Source organism: Polypterus senegalus, chromosome 8, assembly GCF_016835505.1.
Source record: "Polypterus senegalus isolate Bchr_013 chromosome 8, ASM1683550v1, whole genome shotgun sequence".
Classification (NCBI taxonomy): Eukaryota; Metazoa; Chordata; class Cladistia; order Polypteriformes; family Polypteridae; genus Polypterus; species Polypterus senegalus.
The window spans coordinates 124,580,347-124,600,504 of NC_053161.1; the positions used below are offsets into that span (position 1 = coordinate 124,580,347).

At 36.0% G+C, this 20,158-nt stretch overlaps 1 protein-coding gene across 1 annotated transcript in view; it reads left to right on the plus strand.

Moving 5' to 3' along the window:
• LOC120534274 overlaps positions 1-20,158 on the plus strand; it is a 58,660-nt gene that overhangs the window by 27,525 nt on the left and 10,977 nt on the right. Inside the window, exon 6 of the mRNA XM_039761746.1 lies at positions 3,273-3,490. Within this exon, the coding sequence (XP_039617680.1) occupies positions 3,273-3,490 (218 nt within the window). The remainder of the gene's footprint in view (positions 1-3,272; positions 3,491-20,158) is intronic.

The following is a 20,158-nucleotide window of genomic DNA, read 5'->3' on the forward strand; positions in this document are numbered from 1 at the left end:
TAAGAACAAATTGTCCCCACCTCTCCACGGGGAGCACCTTTGAAGTGTAATTGAGCTTTATAGAAGATTAATTAACTTTTTTTTTAAATTGTTTTTTGTAGAAAGACCTTTTTTTATTAATTTTATGTGTGCAATTCAGATCACAGAAAGCAACAGCATATTTAAATATTACTTTTTCTAATTTTGTTAGTTTAGTGCCTTCTTGTGTGGCACTGCTGTTAAGTCTGCTTCTGTGATTTTATATGAAAGCACTAGTGAATTCTAATTAGTAATCAGTTTGTTACTAGGATTTGTATTTTAATTGATTGTGTAGACATGTATATGATATTTATTACAAGATAAGTATCCCTAATCTGAAATTCCAAAATCTGAAACTTTTTGAGCCATGGTGCCACAAGTGAAAAATTTAACAGCAAGGATTCTCTTTTATAAATTTTGCATACACCAAAACATAGATTTGAATAACATATAAGAGGGGACCCAAAAATTTCTGGAATCAGTCAATAGGACAGGAGTAGGGTGCAGTTATTACCTTTGGCGCTTGCATTGTTTCCCTACAGTCTTACTAATCAGTGTGCCAAGTGACATTGTGCTGAGTTGATCACGATGCGTGTTTCTCACATTTATCGGAGCATCTGCAGGAAAACATCTGGAAAAAAGCATCCCAAGCAGAGCTGCTCTCAAAATTGCATTTTCTTTTGTGACAGCTCACCTGCACCTATCACATTGGCAGTCAAAGAGTTTTGACCAAAAACAATGTGGTTGTTGCTTTGCATTCCCCCAATTCACCAGATCTTTATCCCTGCCATTTCTTTTTGTTCCCCAAATTAAAATCGAGACTGAATGGAAGACAATTTGCTACCATGTTAGAAACAGAGGAAAAATTACAAAAGTTGAGTATAGGAAATGTTTCTAGGAATGGAAGAAGAGCTGGGAAAAGTGTATTGAATGTCAAGGGGAGTATTTTGATGGTGACTGAAATGGAATTGCTGTAAGTTCTATAGTTTTTACATATTTTTTTTTTTTTTTTACAATTCTTTGAATTTTTGGTGTATATGTGCACATTCAAAATGGATTCACTCTTTCGAAGTGGGATGAGGTGGGTTGGGGTAACCCGCAAAGCTTTAGAGTACAATGAAGCCGGTACACACAACTGATGATCTTGTCCTGTCACTCATCATACACTGCATGGAAACAACACAAAGTCAACATGAAGCAACAAACTAATGCCTGCACAGCAGTTCAAAAGTTCAAAACTTCATTCTTGCTAGGTGCCCTTATTCTAATATGAGTTCAGTAAATTCCTCAGATTATGTTAGGAAAACCAGACAATGTTGCACATTGCCATTTTATGTTAATTATCCTTTTTGTTTGGCAAAAACATTTTATGTTTTATGTTATGTTTATGTTTTATGTATAAACACCCACACCATATGTCAGTTAATGACTTCCAGAACAGCGGGCATGATAGAGGGAAGTTTGACAGAGATATTCTTGACCTGTTGGCCAGGTCCCTGACAACTGACAATAGGTGGCCGATGTAAAATGACAAAAAAACAAAAAAGCTCTTTAGCCCAAATGTGCAGCAATAAGCTTCTTAAATGGCCTATTAAATGTATAGTCTATACATTATATTCATCCATTTTGAGGTTTAACGTTTCTCATGTCAATGCATATTGTAACAACAACACAGTGATCTGAATTATTATATGTGTGAGTCGTCAATTAGCTGGTTTGGCTGCATTTCCCTGTTTGATCAATTCTGCCTTCAACATATTTCATTATGTATATGCAAGAATTTCTAAAATCCAAAATACTTCTGGTCCCAGGCATTTTGAATTAGGGATACTCAAACTTTACTATATTTACATTAGATTTACATTAACATATACGAGTAAAAGCATTTAGTTTGTACTAGTCAAGACTATTTTCAAGTTTGAACATCCAAATTTAAACTGCAATATTGCTGTTGATCAGGCACAAGATCATTTACGTTTACACACAGACAACTCACCAGTTCTGCCCTGTCCTGACAATTGACAATTTTATCTTTAAGCCAGCTGCATATTGTTTAATGTTTAATTTAATCTTTATGAGATGAGGTCATCTTGCATCAGTTTACACAAATTTTCATCATGGGCCATTTTGTTCTCTTTTCCACATTGTTTATGATTATGATGCCAGTTGTTGGCATTGCAATTCAGGATGCCTTTACTTGATCACTATTTAAGGTTGTGTTTTGGTAGGGATGGCATGTAGACTTTGGGATATTCTAAGCAAACTGTCTTTCATTGTAATTTTAGGATTCAATTCAGTTTAGGACCTTCTAGTTAGATTTTACCACTCATTTTTTTTCTTATTTTTGGTTTAATCGTTTAAATATTTTTTGAACTCCTGATTTTCTTATTGTAGCCTCGCAATTTTCATTCTGTAGAATTTTCAGATAATGATTTTTCCCCGTATCTTTGTCAAGTCAACTTCTGGTCCTTTTCACTTCTTTCACTATGTTGGCAGCTTTACAATTGCTAATATTGATCTTGGCACAGCTATGCATCATTTGGACTTTGTATGTTGATAGTAGAAATTTTTTTCCTTAATTGATCTGACCATATGACTGTACATACTGCTTAGTTGAAAAATGCTTTTGTTCCTTGCACTTCTTAACTGTTTAACATTTTTTAAATTTAGTTTTAAGTGTAATAAACAGATTTTATATTGCAACCAGGTTATGTTATTTATCTTACTTAAGCTGTCAACAAACTGTTCTTACCAAAGCCTTCTACTTGCACTTTATACTGATATTTTTCAACCAAATGATCCCTAATTTCTGGTCTGCTTTTCCTTCCTTTTCAAGTCAATGTATGAATTTCACCATCAAGAAGTTCTAATTTCTGTTAACAGTTGGCCTACTCAGTGATGTCTTTTCCACTATTTTCAGCCAGCATCTCCTTGAACACTGTTCTTGTCAATTAGCCTGCTCTGCATTCATGACAGCTAATGTAATGTCCAAATGGTTTTGTCACGCATGTTTTTAAAATATTTACATTAAGCATGTCTGGATTTGTATTGTTTAATTACTTTAATCAGTACATCTATGTTGAAACACCTACTTTAATTATACTTTGTACCCCTTCTTTATTCAGGCTTATCCTTAATTTTGTCAGTAACCTATACAGTATCTGAAAATTGTAAAATTTTTCTTGTCTTTATAAAACAACTTGATTAGGTTTCTTTAGCTTTGTATGTAATAACTCTGTACTCTCTTGACACAGCTTTATGTCCACTAGACTGGATTCACTTTAGAAGCAGCTGCTACAAGATTGGTAAAGACACCCAGGTTTGGAGTGCTGCACAAGAAGGGTGTGGCAGAGCATTGCCTGAATCACACCTTGTGAACATTGGAACGGAAGAAGAACATCAGTTTATATCTTCTTATCTTAGATCTTTAAACCATGTACTAATGCTATGGACGGGTCTCAATGATAAACAAGTAAGATTTTGCAATATGTTCATATTGAACTGATCACTTAATTGTTCAGGTAATCTTTAAACATAGTGGTAGAGCTTAAAATAAATTACAGCACTATTGGGTTTGGTTCATAGTTTCCACCAGTAACAGAGAAATGTGCAGTTACTGTAGGCCGGCTGGGCAGTTTGAGTTATTATGTGAGTTGATGGGTTTATGGATTATTGCTTTCTTATTGGGCACTGGTATTGTGTGCAAGGATTGATACTGCTTGTTGTTGCTGAGATACACCTGTCATCCCTCTGTTAGTTGCAATCTTTTTCAACGACTGTAAGCTGGTATATCTTGTTTTATTCTGTATGTGTATTAACTTAGAATCCAAAACACCTGTAGGCATTAAATTTTAAGTGTTTAAAATGTTAACTTACCCACATTCCCAAATATGGGCATGCTAGTTTACATAGGAATTCGAAATTGACACAATATTATAACATTTTTGAACAGGGTTTTCAGGTCAACAAACCCGCTAATCCGTAGTTTCTCCAAAATTACATTGAAATTAGATCTAAAGGTCCCTAAGGTCCCACTCTACACTAAATGGCAATTTATTCAATGTGCTTATTTTTCTTTAGGTGAAGAAAATTTTTCAAACATTTATTCTAAATTTACCCCTAACAAGTATTCAACTGTCTGTCTATTGTCATACGTTTGTGCTTTTTTTACCTTGAAGCAGTTCCACACATTGTTTTTTACTTTGAACATATTTTATTATGAAAGCATTTTATGTTTGAGATATTTTTACACTGCCATTTTGTATATTGTTTTGAATGATGATCACTGTTATTTTGTGTTGGGTTTTTTTTTTGAGGCTTGACAGAATTTTGTTTCTGTCTGTGGCCATATTTTTAGCAGATCGCTAAGCCCAGTGTTAGTTATATGCCATTGTATTCACTGAACATTTTGAGTCATCATTCCTTGTCTGTGATGGTGAAGTGACAAGCCTGATATCCAAGTTTCTTGTTATCACACTTTCAGGGAAATGTTTTTTAGTTTGCTTTTGGTTTTGCATATTGGACTTTGGTGATTTGTTATTTTGTTCTTCTAATTTTGACATTGGTTTGCTTTTTGATTATAGTTTTTTCCCAGCTCTCCTGGTCCTTGAAGCCTTTGTTCTATTGGTGACACTTTTCTTTTGGTATTAGTACATATATGAGCTTGGGCATGAGTGAACTCTGATGGAATAGTGCTCATTCTAAGGTTGCTTTCTGCATCATGAATATGAAATGTATTAAGCAGGGCTGGGAAATTTATGTTATTATGCAGATGCAGATTGGTAAAACTGCCTCCACGGTAGGGATGTGAAATAAAAACCATTTAAACATTTACCCAATTTGAAGTTGAAAATGTTAGGAAGTAATAAAAAAAGGTCACAGTTTAACATCTTAAAGATTCAGTCCAGGGCAACTGATACATTTTTAGTACAATACAAAACTGAGAAAATAAATGTTACTGTTACTCTGGTTTTGCTTTTCAAAGATCTTTGGTACCTGAGCTTCAGTTGGATCTGTTTATATTCTGTCCTCACTAACACTGTTAAAACCTCTTATGTCAGCTTCCATTCTCTTCCCCACTGTGGCTTCACGTCTGGGCACAGGTTTTCTTAGTAGATAGCTTACTATCAGCACGTTTTTCCTATGTTTATTATCATTTTTGTGAAGAATGTGGTTTCCCCCTACAATTAAAAGAGTGTGTTAAGATTGATTGATTTCTCTAAATTGTTTTTCCATGAGTGAATGTATTGCATGTCATATCTTAGATTGACATCATGTATAGTAGTGTTTTTACCTTTTTATGTCTCTGGTATTTACTCTGGTTCTTTAAAACCTTGTCCTATGTTGATAAAACAGATTACAAGAAAAAAATCAACTAAACTTCAACATTTTCCATTTTCTGAACATTCCAATAAAAGAAAGTATTTTGGATAGAGACAGCTGTTTCATGTTAATATGTGTTTACAGTGTTTAACTGTGAGATTATTTTCAGTGTCTTTAAGGGAAGGAAGATGTATTTTCCCATGGAAATAACCTAGGGTGAAATTTACTAATCTGTGATCTCTATAATGACAAGTTAGTACAAATTCTTCCCTCTAGTGTCTCCATCCTTACTTTTTAACATTCTTTAATTTCTAGAGTCAGTATTTTTTAGCTTGTTACAAAGTGCTTTTTTTGAGTATTTTTTAATACTATAAAATCTTTAAGCAGATCAGCTTAATTTTTACTATAGTGATGTAATTTTTTATATTATTTGTGCACATTTTAATTTATGTACCTACTAATGTAGTAAATAGCAAAGGTCCTATTAAATATATGCTTTTTAAATTTAAGGTTTATGGTTTTAATTTAATCATGTTTAAACAGGAAAACATGAAATGTGCCTTTTCAGTTGCCTCAAAAACAGACAAATATAAAAAAAAAAAAATAAGTTATACAAAACTTCTGAAGTCTTTATATAAACTACTTTTAATTGTTTCACAGTAGATTTCCTAGATAGTTAAACAATACATGTAAAAAACTCATTGTTTCCAGTATGACTTCTTGAAAAGCCAAAATAATTTCTAGAATTGTTTTCCCTGATTTACTGAAGATATACTCTGGGTATAATTTGTGTCTGTCATCAGCTGAGGTGATTTCCAGATTCCATCATTGTGCTTAACTTGTTTATCTTTCACTATAAATCCTTATTTCCTTGTACAATATTTTCCTGAAGAGCATGTTGCTTTTCCAAACCAGTAATTTTGTATCTTTTTTGGCCCATGGCATATTATTTTGGTATTATTATAAGAAGAACACATAAGCTGTTTTTTTTCTTATTGATCACTGACTCACAGAATTTCATATAGAGTATTTCAGTTGAGTATAAGTGGCCTCATTAAATGTCTGTAAGAGTCTCAGCACATCCCAGTCAGTGCAGAGGAAACACTCCCATACCTCTTCTAGTAAATTAACTTGTGGTCAAAGAACTCAGCAATAATATCTGTAAACATAAACTAAATATTAGAATTTGAATTTAAGTTACGTTTTTAGTGTTGTTTAATTGACTTCAATATGACATTACATTTACGTTTGTTTGTCTCTGGTAAATGCCAACCTGCAGCCCAGATTATAGTTTTGTGTGCTTTCCTCTGGGGTGCTTTCCAGAGTGTTTTTAACCTGTGTAGTTTAAGGTTCATCCTTCATTGGATTCACGAAATATGGATCAGTTGGCTTTTTTAGACCTGAACATTGACCTCCTTCTGTTAAAAATCCTCCTGATATAACATTGCCGTCACTACTGGGTTCACCCTCTGACTGCACAGACTGTGTGCAGTCTATGAAGAAATGCAAAAAAGAAATGCTGGTACAAAATATACTGTATATATGTATCTATGTATAAAATCAATGACATATTTGAAAATTGTCTCGTTCAAGTGTACAATGATTCTACAAAATACTGTAAATTGTGAAATATTATTTCTGTAAAATAATGCAACATATTTAACAACTTTTAACCGGTCTCAATTCTTTAGCAGGGCATGATACTTTCTGTGATATTTTGAGACAAGCTTAGAAATGCCTGCTTATTTTTTTCAGAATACAATTACCTCCAGGGAAATGGAGGTGTACAGATTTGCTATGTTTTGCATGTTACAATATCAAAATTTCACATCAATACTATAGTAACCAAAATTATCACAGTTTTCGGGATTAATACAATATTGTTAAAATGTAGGCTTTTTTTTTTTTTCAAAAACACTAATACATATTAAAATCGTTTTATTATGTTTTATATTGAAATAGAACATAAACCTAATCATAAACATAAAAAAATTCAGTCTTCATGTTTTCAGGTATAACACTGTGCATAGAAATCAAAATAAAACGATGTAAGGATAAAAACAGAAATGTGCACATGCACAAAAAAATTCAGATATATAAATCAGCGCGTACGCCAACTTCCATGTTCTTCCGCTACATAAATCCTGATCAGCGTCTAAAGTACCACACTTGCACGTGCCTACTGTCCCAGTGTTTGGTTAAAAGAGAATGGCAAAAGCACGTGAAAAGAAGAATTTCAGCGAATGCAAAGAGGAGACATGGAAAAACATACTATTTGTTGGCTTAAACAGAGGTATAAGCAAAAAAAGAAGTTGATCGAGTGATACACAGTGGTGGAGACACTCAAAATTTCAAGTTCAGAAAGTTGCACAGTGCCCAAAATAAAGAAGTGGTCAGATATCAATGTCAAGTCAATGTGAAAAGGTGAATCGTAGCCCACCATCTGAGTGTCATACGGAAGCATACAAAGAAAAGAAAAAAGGGTTGAAATGTCCACTTTAATCTTGTAGTTTATTTTGTCATTGAAGTAGAACATCTTACACTTAATCTTAAAATCAATATTAAATTTACTAGAGTTTCTCTGATCCCATCATAACTAAAGCAGCACGTTAAATGCTGCGTATTGCTATGTGTTCTTCTATGTGCTCTATGTATGTGGATCACTACATGCTTCTTAAACAAGCTTTCTCTTAATGCTGACAGGACACAGAATACATTACATCCATGATATTACAACTCTCTGAACAGTTTAAATACTAAAATGTATACTTGATATCATTTTCATGATGACATGAATGAAAGCATGTATTAAACATTGAGGCACAGTTGGTAGTGATGAGCTGGTGCCCTGTCCAGAGATTGTTCCTGTCTCCCACAAGATCCTTGCTAGGACATACACTACCCTTGATGAACTAATTTAATGCAGCAGTACTGTCCCTTTCAAACATAGCAACCTCCAATGCCTGTCCTTCTGTTTTTTCTCCACGTAACCAATCGCCACACAATAAGTTCTGTAATAAATATAAAGCCAGCTGGAAGCTTAGAGTGCTGATTCTTCAAAACTTTTAAGGAACATTGAAATTTCTTTGTAGTACATGTTTAATTATTCCATCCATCTATCCATCCAGGGTTGCAACCAGTCCCATTAAGCATACAACATGAGGCAGGACCAATCCCTGGACAAGGCGCCAGCTCATCGCTACCGCTGTGCCACCGTGCCCACATGTTTAATTATTAACAGTTGTGAATTCCGGCCTCTATCATGAACAGACACCAAGACAGCTATGTACAAAACACACTCTTTTATTGTGTTTTCTCTTTCTAATACAGCAAAAATCACTCACAGTGCTTATTATTTCTTCTCCTGCCACCTCCACTCCTCTGTTGTCAAGCTCCATCATGCTACCTCCCAACTCCGGCTCTTGGAATGGAGTGAGGCGGCCCCTTTTATCTAGTACCCGGATGTGCTCCAGGTGCTTCCTGATGAGCTTCCTGCAGCACTTCTGGGTGTGGTGGAAGTGCTGCATGAGCACTCGGAAGCAGACCGGGTGTACTTGTCTTCAGACTTAGCAGCACTTCCTGTTGTGGCAGAAGTGCTGCAGTCCATGTTGCTTGGAATGTTTAATGCATTTCATCATAAAAATGATATTAAGAGCTCCAAGAAGATAGTTCTTGGAAATCTAAACCAACTTAGATGCCAGTCATCATCATGTGTAAATACGCGCCTACTTTGGTTGAATTGAATTATTGTTATCGTATGGTAAAATGAGATTCAATGTGCAACTCCTCCAGAAACTAATTTTCGTATAAAATGATAACAAAAAATAATAATAATACAATGGAAAACAATGACAACTATACATCTTTACAGTGAGGTAATTGTAATTCTAAGTACAAACAGTTCTACCGGGAGCACTTGATGGACTGATTAAGTGTGTTTGTAGCTCTTGGGATGAAGCTGTTGCTGAATCTCAAGGTGCGTGCAAGAAAGGCTCTGAGGCTTTTGCCGAATGGGAGAAGTTCACATAGACTGTGTGCATGGCTGAGGCACCGTGTGCTATAAGTGTTCTCCAGGTTAGGTGCTGTATCCCGATATTCCTCTACGCTCATGACAAACTTGACGTATACCTTTCCGATCAGCTGCTGTACAGCTGTGATTCCGTAAAGTAGATTAAAATACTGGTACACTAAAAGTAACAACGCTAAAGCAGCTATGGAATTTGGAATAGTTTGGCCATTCCCTGGACCATTGTATTGTCAGTCAGTCATTTTCCAACCTACTATATCCTAACACAGGGTCATGGGGGTCTGCTGGAGCCAATCCCAGCCAACACATGACGCAAGGCAAGAACAAATCCCAGGCAGGGCGCCACCGCAGGGCACACACACACCAAGCACACACTAGGGACAATTTAGGATCACCAATGCACCTAACCTGCATGTCTTTGGACTTTGGGAAGAAACCCACGCGGACACGGGGAGAACATGCAAACTCCATGCAGGGAGGACCCGGGAAGTGAACCCAGGTCTCCTTACTGCGAGGCAGCAGTGCTACCACCGGACCACCCCCATTGTATTGTTACAGGTTGAGTACAATCAGATGCCTTAAATTTATAAACGATATGCAGTTAATTTCAGTGTATTTGATAAAGCCGCATCAGGGATGTGAATCTAAAAAATAAAGGGAAACCACACAGGAACAGTAGCACTGCTTTGATGCTGGTTGCTGCCAGTTTGCAAAACTGAGCTGAAAATTTGAGTACGCAATGGATTAAGTTGAAATGAGAATGTGTGTGGCTATACGCCAAGTTTAGGTTTTATTCATCACAATGTGAGTGTGTAAACAGGCATACGCAACATTTTTGTGCGTACGCAACATTTATACATGAGGCTATGGTGTTAGATGCTATACATAGACATACATAAACAACAAATAAAGGTTTTAGGTTTTATTTATTTATATAACACATTTTAAACCACTAGAAGTTCACCAAAGTGCCCTACATAGACTAAAATGTAACATTTGTGGACACTAGTGGTCGCTGTTGCCCTGTGAAACCTACCAGACAGACGTCCAGAACACACTTTCTTTAATATTTTCTTCAATACAGTGCACAAAGAACCACACACTCCAGAATTCTTCAATAATAATAATAATAATAACAATAATCACAATACAATCCTCCACTCCCAGCAGCATCGTCACCCAACCTCCCAACTCTGGCTCTCTTTGCTGGATCTTGACCAGTCTTTTAAATAGTCCCCGACCCGGAAGTGTTCCTCCTCTTCTTCCAGGTCAAACAACACATCATTAGTTCTCAAGTAGCCCGGAAGTACTACGGACTTCCGTCCTCGTGACTCCGAAGTACTTCTGGGTTGTCGTAACAGTAGTAGTCCCCAGGTTCTTTGTGAGCTCCCCCTGGCGGCACCCAACAGGGCTGAGGAAACGGGCACCACGTCCCAGGATGCTTTGATGGAATCCGGGGAACCATTGCTGTCTAGGGGAGCTGCCACTTAGAGTCCCGGGAGATGCGGTGCCCTGAAAAGACTGCCTTCCTCCATTGTTTTCTTTCAGGGATTTCCTGGCCGGACTGAACTGCCGGCTGTCCATCACACATTATGAAACAAAAGCCACTTAAAGAATTATTAAAATGAATGACAAAAAAAAACATTCTGTACATACATGAACACATATTTACCAACACACAAACATACAGTAAATAGCACACATGCACAGTATAAACAATATAAATGGAAAGATTTAACCACTCAAATTCATAAGCTAATAAGTAAGTGAAGTGAAACTTTTTAGCAAAAACGTAAAACTATGAAGTGTGGGAGCTGACCTTATTACGAGGGGCAAATCATCCCACAATTTAGGACCAGCCACAGCAATAGCACGATCGCCCCTCAGCTTCAACTGTAGGCATGGGACAGTAAGCAATAGCTGATCTGAAGACCTCAACTCCCTAGCTGACTAATATTGAGTAATAAGATCAGTACAGTGGAGTTGACCCATGTAGGGCTTTAAAAGTGAACACTAAAATTTTAAAATTCATCCTGTAACTAACAGGGAGCCCACAAAGAGAGGCCAACACCAGAGCGATGTGATACATTTTTTTTTGCTGGTCAAAACACTAGCAGGTGCATTTTGCACTAATTGCTGGGGAGACAGTGTTGTACGGGATATCCCAACATACAGGGCATTACAGTAATCCAAACGAGGAATAACAAAAGCATGAATAAGCTTTTGTACGTCATAGAATAACAAAAACTGCTTGGCTTTATTGATTGCCCTGATGTAGAAAAAAGTACTCTTTACCACAGCATTTATCTGTTTGTCAAATTAAAAATATGAATCCAAGATCACTCCCAAGATTTTCAGCACATGGCTTTAAGTACTGGACAAGTGGACCCAATGTTCTTGCAATGCTCCGGTTAATAGTAGGTTGACCAAATAGAATGAATTCAGTTTTTGACTCATTTAACTGTAGGAAGTTAATTGTATCATCTCAGCAGTTGAAAAATTCTCTCACAGACTCCATTCACCCAGTTGCAACGGGAAGTAAATTTGGGTATCATCAGTATAACAATGATACGGAATGTTATGCTTGTTTAGTATAGAGCAGAATGGTAATATATATATAAAGAGAAGAGGACTGGACCTACAACAGACCCCTGGGGTATCCCACAGGTTACCAAAGCAGTAGGAGATGTTGAACTACCCACATATACAGAAAACATTCTGCCTTTGAGGTAATCCGCAAACCACTTAAGAGCAGTACCTGAATACCAACCCACCATTCAAGCCTGTTAATCAAAATGTAATAATCAACAGTGTCATATGCAGTACTCAAATATAATAAAATTAGCACTGAGCACTTCCCCGAATCAGCTGCCAGCAGCAGATCGTTCATCACTCTTAGCAGCACAAATTCTGTGCTGTGTAATGTTCTGAATACCAACTGAAGTCAAGAATATTGTTGTACTCCAAAAAAGCCTGTATTGTACCCACATCTTTCTCCAAAACTTTAGCGAGAAATGTTAATTTGGAAATGAGACAGAAGCTACTAGGAACCAAGGGATTAAGGTTTGCCTTTTTTAACAGGGGTTCAATTACTGCATGCTTAAAGCACGTAGGAACAGTCTGCATCTGCACTGAGCTGTTAACAACTGACAGCAGATTAGGACTGATTATATCAAACACTCCTTTAAAGAATTGAGCAGGCATACAATTAAGAGGACAAAAAGATGGCTTCATACAACTCACAAATTTTCGTCAGGTCTGAAAAAAATTGGCTGACTGAAACTAATGAAGTACAGTGGAGTGAATGACGCCCACCGGCAGATCCTAAGCAACAGGCACAATGTTAGGTCTGATATCAGTAATTTTACTAATAAAATATTGTAAAATGTCATCACAAGAGACCCCAGATGGATTAAGCACAGTAACTAAAGTACATGAGCAGCATTTATGTCCAGTTTGCAAAAACTATATGTAAAGATTAAAAATGCAGATTTTTAACAATATTAAAACACTTACATAGACATTAATTCAAACATGTACCTATTTAAAAGATCACAAATGTAAATCAAATGAGTAGTAGGCATTTACATCTCCTCATAAAGAAATAAAGTTCTGGCCTAAGCATTGTGATGGAACCGGACCATCAGTGAACCCCAACACAAACACATACAAAGTCCCGGGTTCAAATAATGGATGGCTTCAATATCCAAAAAAGTACCTTCACAAAGTAGCACAAGCAGAAAGCACAAACACAGGTCTTGTCTCTATACAAATATTCTCTCAGTCACCTCTCCCTTCACCACCGCACTGCCCGATGGAAGTATTTCCAGGTCATACAGAAGTCCCATAAAGTGGGAAGCGCATCTCCCTACAGCACCCTCTTGTGGCACCCATGGTCCCCAGCAGGGCTGTATTGCTGAACTACATCTCCCAGCATTCTCTGCTGGTTCCCGAATGGGTACAGTCATGGAGGGCTGCTGCCATCTAGTGCCTGGTGGAACTTGATATCCGTCTGCGACATTCTTTCTCTGTCCTTCCCTTTTCTCCTGTCCTTTTCTGTATTCTTGTGGCCTCCTTACCGACTTTCTGATGGGATGTCTGTCCATCCCGTATTCCTCCTACAACATGTACTGTATATGTACTAAATTTCCTCTATAGTAAATTGAAATGTGAAAATGTGAACTTTCCTTTGTCTGGTTTAATCTGTGATCTGCAACTACTAATTACATATTGTGTAATTAATTTTACCAGTATATGTTTGATATCAATGACAGTGATCTATATGATGGTTGTTTTAATGCTGTAGTCTATCCAAAAGCCCCTTTTACATATAGTTTATTTGTGAATCTTCAGTGATTATTTCACACATTCAGGATGGCCTAAGGCTGCTAATGTTATGGCTTTATATCTGACAGACCCTCTACACCAGGGCAATTCAGTCACAAATTCAGTTGGGCCAGATTTTCAAACAAGTCCTCCCTACAGAGAGCTGGGTGACAGGATCAGGGTGAGAGGGGAGTGAATGGTAAAAGAGCAGGAAGAGGCAGAAAAGCAGAAGGCTACCTTTTTTGTTTTTTGTTTTTGGAGGTGTCCTTGTGACCCAGACAAGGAGCGGTAGGGTACAACAACAACAACATTTATTTATATAGCACATTTTCATACAAAAAATGTAGCTCAAAGTGTTTCACATAATGAAGAATAGAAAAATAAGAGACATGGTAAGAAAAGTTTATAGTGCGGCACACCATATAAAAAGCCTTTTGGCATTTTGAAGATTACCCCAGAGAAGCAGATCCTGTGTGTCTTAATCAACAGGTCATCACAGCATCATAGACTACTGCCACCAGTTCTAGCCACACAACAACACGATGCATTGTGGGTTAAATGTTGATAGGCAGCAGGAATTTATGTAGGAATTTCTGAAGACTTGCAAATTGTGTTTTTCATGTTTTTTCTCTCAGTCTTTGGCAGGACCAAGGGCTGGGGCGCTCACAGGTTGCTTCTGGGCCACATGTGGCCCGCGGGCCACCGTTTAAATAGGCTCGCTCTGTACTGTTTGGTTTTATATTAATTTCTTCAGTGGTTTGTTTTTTTCTTTTTTGTCACTATGTGTCTTGCATATGGCAAGAGAACACAACTGAACCATAAATATGCAATAAACAGGTAACATTCTGCTATGTATAAGGCGTGAAATTCATTTTTGCAATGGGGGATTTCACCTAAAATGTAGGAAAAAAGAGAGATTTCAGACTTGGTTGGGGGGGTATCAAAACACACAGTTTAAAAAGTATCCTGATATTAATATTTAAGGCATTTTTTTGATGTCAAAACATATTCTTTCTGATATTTACAATATTTTATTCCGTTTTATAAAATGTTATCTAATAGTTTATTTTCAAAGTAGTACTTTAATTTTGCATGTACAGATTTCCAGGAACATTCATCTTTGATTTCTGTAATTGTTTCATAATCTTTTTCTAAAGACTATATACAGGATATCCAGACTTTACTATCAATCTTATTTTCTATTATATCTTGTTCTATTTGGTGTCTTTATTCGTTTACTAAATACCACATTGCTTTTAAATTTCTATACATTGTCTGTATACCTAGGATGATTGAAATAATACATTGAAAACTAAGTTACCTGTATGATGGGCAGCCATATAACATGCCCATAGGGCTTATCAAGTCTAAGAGGCCGCACCTCAAAAGAAGAGGCAACTATGGTAAAAGCAGGGCGTATTGTTTGATTGGTAAGTGGCATAACCAAAAGAGTTGCACTTTTAATTTTGTCGTGATGAAACCCGTATATTTGTCACTGCTGGTGATAAGTAAGTTCTTAAGTAGAGACTCCTATAGAATATTGTGAGATACTGTATATTAAGACTACATTGTTTAATTAAGGATATTTATGTAAGTAAAAACTCCTATAGAATATTGTGAGACATATTCTTCATCTTTTTAAGGATGTCTATGTGTGAGTGTGAAGGGGCTCTAAGTAGAATATTGCAGGGTGACTAATAATTCTACAGTCTACAGTCTGCCTAAGTTTATGTGTATCTATATGTGTGGTAATCTTAAGGTGCGAGAATAGACCACCCTAGTAACGGATTTGGTAACACAATAAAATAGAATGAAATAACATTAATACATAAAATAGAGTAAGATAACTGTAGGTAAAGAATATTATTGGAGCATGCACTGTATTTTGCCAAAAGAAAAAAAGATAGCAGCAGATTGTATAGTTCATGAGACTACTGAAACCATAAATGCAAAATGTAGCGTAAGTCACACACAGTGTGCAATCAGATTTAGTGATGCTGTACTCATTAGTCTAATAGCATCCAAGAAGAAGCTGTTTCTCAACCTGGTAGTGCTAGCCTGTAAGCTTCCTGCTGGGAGGGGGCAAAAAGACCATGTGCAGGATGAGTGACATCTTCCATAATGGAGGAGGGTTTAGTTTTGCACCTACTCATCTTTATGAGTGACCTACCAAGGCTATGCCATGTGCAAATTTAAATGTGTGACATGGTTTTTCTTATAGTGTTTCTCTCATTGCTTTGACAATTTTATGTAGCTGTTTAAAACTATTATTTTGTTGAAAAATTTTCATTTCTGGATACAGTATATGTATGTATATATCCTGTTATTGAAAGCAGGTTTCAGTGGCAAACTACTTCAGTCCTGAAAAATTTGTAGCTTAGCTACCTTTACTTGCTTTAGATAGATGGAATATCCCTTTAAATGTCAGCACCAGCTTCTGCTTTTCGCTAGTAGTATCAAGGGTGTGTTCTGATTCTAATCTTTCCTGGAACATTTGTAAATGTTAGGGAACAAAGATACTTAACACAAAAAAAGGTTAAAAGAGGGTTTACAGAATAAAGTGTCTGTTTGAAACAATGGAGTCAAGCCAAAAAGTATTTCAGCTCTAGACAAACTTTGAAAGTTTTATCCATTGGCACTTCTGCAGTTAGATTCAAAGGTGTATCAAGTTTAAGGAGAGATTATGTACTCCATTAAAATCAAAGTGTTCTTTCTGTATCTACTAAACACTAAAATAAGAAGGAACATCTTGTCAGGATTCATTTAATGATGATGAATAATACGTATGTAAATTTAAACATTTTACACTTGACACCAGCAAAATGCAAGGAACATTTTTACTAACACATTAAATGTGAGAAAACCTTTGGTGAAATAGTTGTGAGTGAATAGCCAATTTGTGGAATGGGAAAGGATGGTTGTGGTTGTTAATTATGAAAACATCAACATAGGCATGTCTAACAAACTATAGAATGTCCAGGGGTAAGATGTACTATAAATAGTAGTTATGCTAGGAATGAGGTAGTTTATCATGTAATATTCCTGTATCTATTTAGGATAGTCCAACTTCTATGCAGTGTTGATGGAACATGCTCATTCTCCTTACACTGTAGTGAAAACCTCATGCTCACAAAAATTGCTTGTTGTTTATTATGTGAGGATGATGTCAGAATGAAAACAATAATAATAATAATACTTCTTAGATACACCTGCAATTATCCATTACTTGGCTCCATTTTCATATTGTTCTGTTATTTTTGAAGTACTCACATTTAATTTTTACTAGCAGAAAACATTTAATAACATGTCCAATGAAAACTGGTAAAGAATAACAAAAAGTTATATAAGTAAAATTAATTAAATAGATTAACTGTGAGTGAGAGAGAGATAGGCAGAGAAACAAAATATGTATTTTTGTCATATATTGTGACGAATGTCATGTGAGATCATGTCATGCATATACTCTGTGTACACATTCTCTTGCTTGATAAAGTGATTATTTATACTAAATCAGGAGCTCTAAAACTTTTTAATCTGAGGACCCAAATTTGAAAATCAGTACAGTACTGGAACTCAGGAAGATAAATATGATCATAGTAACAGCACAATAATAAAGAGACAAATACCAATAGCCATATAATAAAAAAAAACTAAAGATTTTTGTTTCCTTTCAATCATATTTCTCATATAAATATTACTAAAAGGAAAATGTGGGAGACAAATGTACAGTATTGTTAAAACAATATTCCATCCATCCACTTTCTAAACCTTGTTATTCGAGGCAGGGTCACATGCATTGATGGAGCCTATCCCAGTAAGCAATGGACACCAGGCAGGAACAATCCCTGTACTGAGCACCAGTCCATCAGAGGACAAATTGGCCACTTTAGCTAATGCTAATTCACCTAACCTGCATGTCTTTGGAGTGGAAACCAGAGCATTCAAAAGAAACCCATATGTACTTTTGGAGAACCTACAGATGGCACAAAGGGAGCACATAGTTCTTGAACTCAAAACAATAATTATCATTTAAAACAGGGAACAGATTCCCGAAGTATAGCACTGCCAGTGGAAATATTTGGTGTAAGTTTTAGTAAACTTGAGAGAAAAAAATTCTTCAAGTGTGACATGAGAATATGAGGATTATGAAAGGATAATATGAAAAGTCACTTAACTTAGCCACTTGACTCATGGCACCAATTATCCTCCTTGGTATTAACCATGAGTGTGCAGAAATGGTTATTCCCGAGTCACACTCAAGATGATGTGTAATTATCCCCTTTACAAACTGTTACACCTGAATAACTCTCAGGACAGTGTTCTACTGCCATCTAATGGATCAAATAGTCACAGTAAAGCATTTGCTCATTGCTTGTTGCTGCAGATGATATATATCATGGTTTTGGTCTCCTGATGTTGCAAAGCATATGGAAAAAGATGATCCGCTGTGGCAACCCTTAACGGGAGAAGCAGAAAGAAAAAGAAGGTGGGTAAACCAGTCCAGAGATGGTACTGGTCCACAAACTGTTTGTTGCAAACACCATTTTTGGTAAAATTTTGAGTGAGTGTCATTTTTCACTCATTATGAAATACCTACATTTCACTAATAACAATACAATAACTATGATGAAGCCAATAATCCAGTACCTAAATAACCTAGTATCTAAACTGTACATACTGTGGCATGTGTATCAGGTGATCATTACTGTGGTATGTGTATCAGGTGATCATTACTGTGGCATGTTAAACTACTCTTTTACAGGTTTAAATTCAATGTATGCTGTAATGGCTTGCATGTGATAAAGCACTGACCAGTTGTTCATGGCAAGTGAACTGCATTTAGCATACAGCACAGTCATTTATTATATATTTCCACCCTGTTATTTTAATTTTGATATTTGAGTCTAGCGCCACAGTCTCTTCACCTCACATGCTTTTCGGTGTCATTTCTTCCTCTAACGCCTTTTCTTATTTATTTCTTTACTGTTAGTCCTCTCAGTTTGATTGTTTATTAGAATGTGAAATGGTAGGTGAACAATACTTTTTATATTCTCATAACACAGGAACTAAAGTTTTGTGTGATACATCAACAGCTTTGTTTCACACACTGCCACAATATGAATAAAGTATGCTAAATAGTGGGTAGTATATCACTCAACACAGAATTTGAGTTTGAATGTATTTTTAGTTTTAGTTTAGTTTTTATTTCACAAATACATTTCTATTTTATTTCTATATCTATTAGTTTCAGTTTTAGTTTTAGTAATTATGGCATGGAGCGCCTATGGAGTTTAGTTTTGTGTGACAATCAGACAGAACTGTACACTTAACAGATTTGGATATGCGTTTAATGTTAGTGGAAGCTTACTACACTACATGGTTTACTATCTGGTTTTATTTTTGTCTGATAAAAACAAGCATAATCAAAACGAGATACTGAATATGAACAATTTTACACAATTTTCTAATTTTTTAAATATTTTCTCATGAAAATCACGGGGGTTTAGGAAGAACAGGGCTCTTCGATTTGAATCAGTGTGCTGACCCCACCTAGCTGTATTGAGGGAAACAAAGAAAAGCAAGCATGTAGTATCAAGGTTAGGGGCAGAGAGACTTGAATAACCCAACATAAAGGACAGTAAACCCATAGTGAGCAGAGCAAGAGCAGGTAAATGGAGTACAGACAGGCATAAAACGACAGAGACAGCATCTGAGATTAAGAACAATATATACATTATCTAAACCTATTTATCCAGAGCAGGATCGCAGGAAACCTGGAGCCTTCACCAGCAGGTTTGGATGTAAGGCAGGAAAAATCCCTGGTATGCAATATGTATGATAAGGCTGATGTTAAGAACAAAAAGAATATCTATTCTGAGAGAGAGAGAAAAACATTGAAAAAAGGGAGACACATTTTAAAATATAATTCTGCTAATGGATTACTTTCACAATATCAGGTATTTTGAGTTGTGAATATGAACTAAAAAAGATAAATTAATAAATATAGAATAAATACAAAAACCCATTAGTATGTTTAGTTTTTCATCTCTTGGCAGACTCTGTTCGCTTACCTATCTTTGTTGGTATCGCTTCATTGTTAAACGGTGTTTTTAAAGCAAAAGTGATTGGCCAGCAAAAATATGCTGATCTTGTATGATGACCTAGTCAGTCTCTCAATCAGTGCCGTTTTATTTTAAAAAGCGGGAGTGGTCTCCCTTAGACTTTTTTGTATACTCAGATATGGGGATGGATATTTGAGGAGTAAACTGCAAGACAATGATTATACTTTTATATTATGTACGTTAAGGAACCATCAAAATCAAATCAAATTAATAATATATTGAACAATTATTATAAAAGTAAAGTTGAATAAATCGGACTCGGATGCATGAATAAAAAAAAATCGAGTATGTGTTCAGGTAAAGTACCACTTCCGGGTGAAGGATTTAACCCAAAAGTTAATAC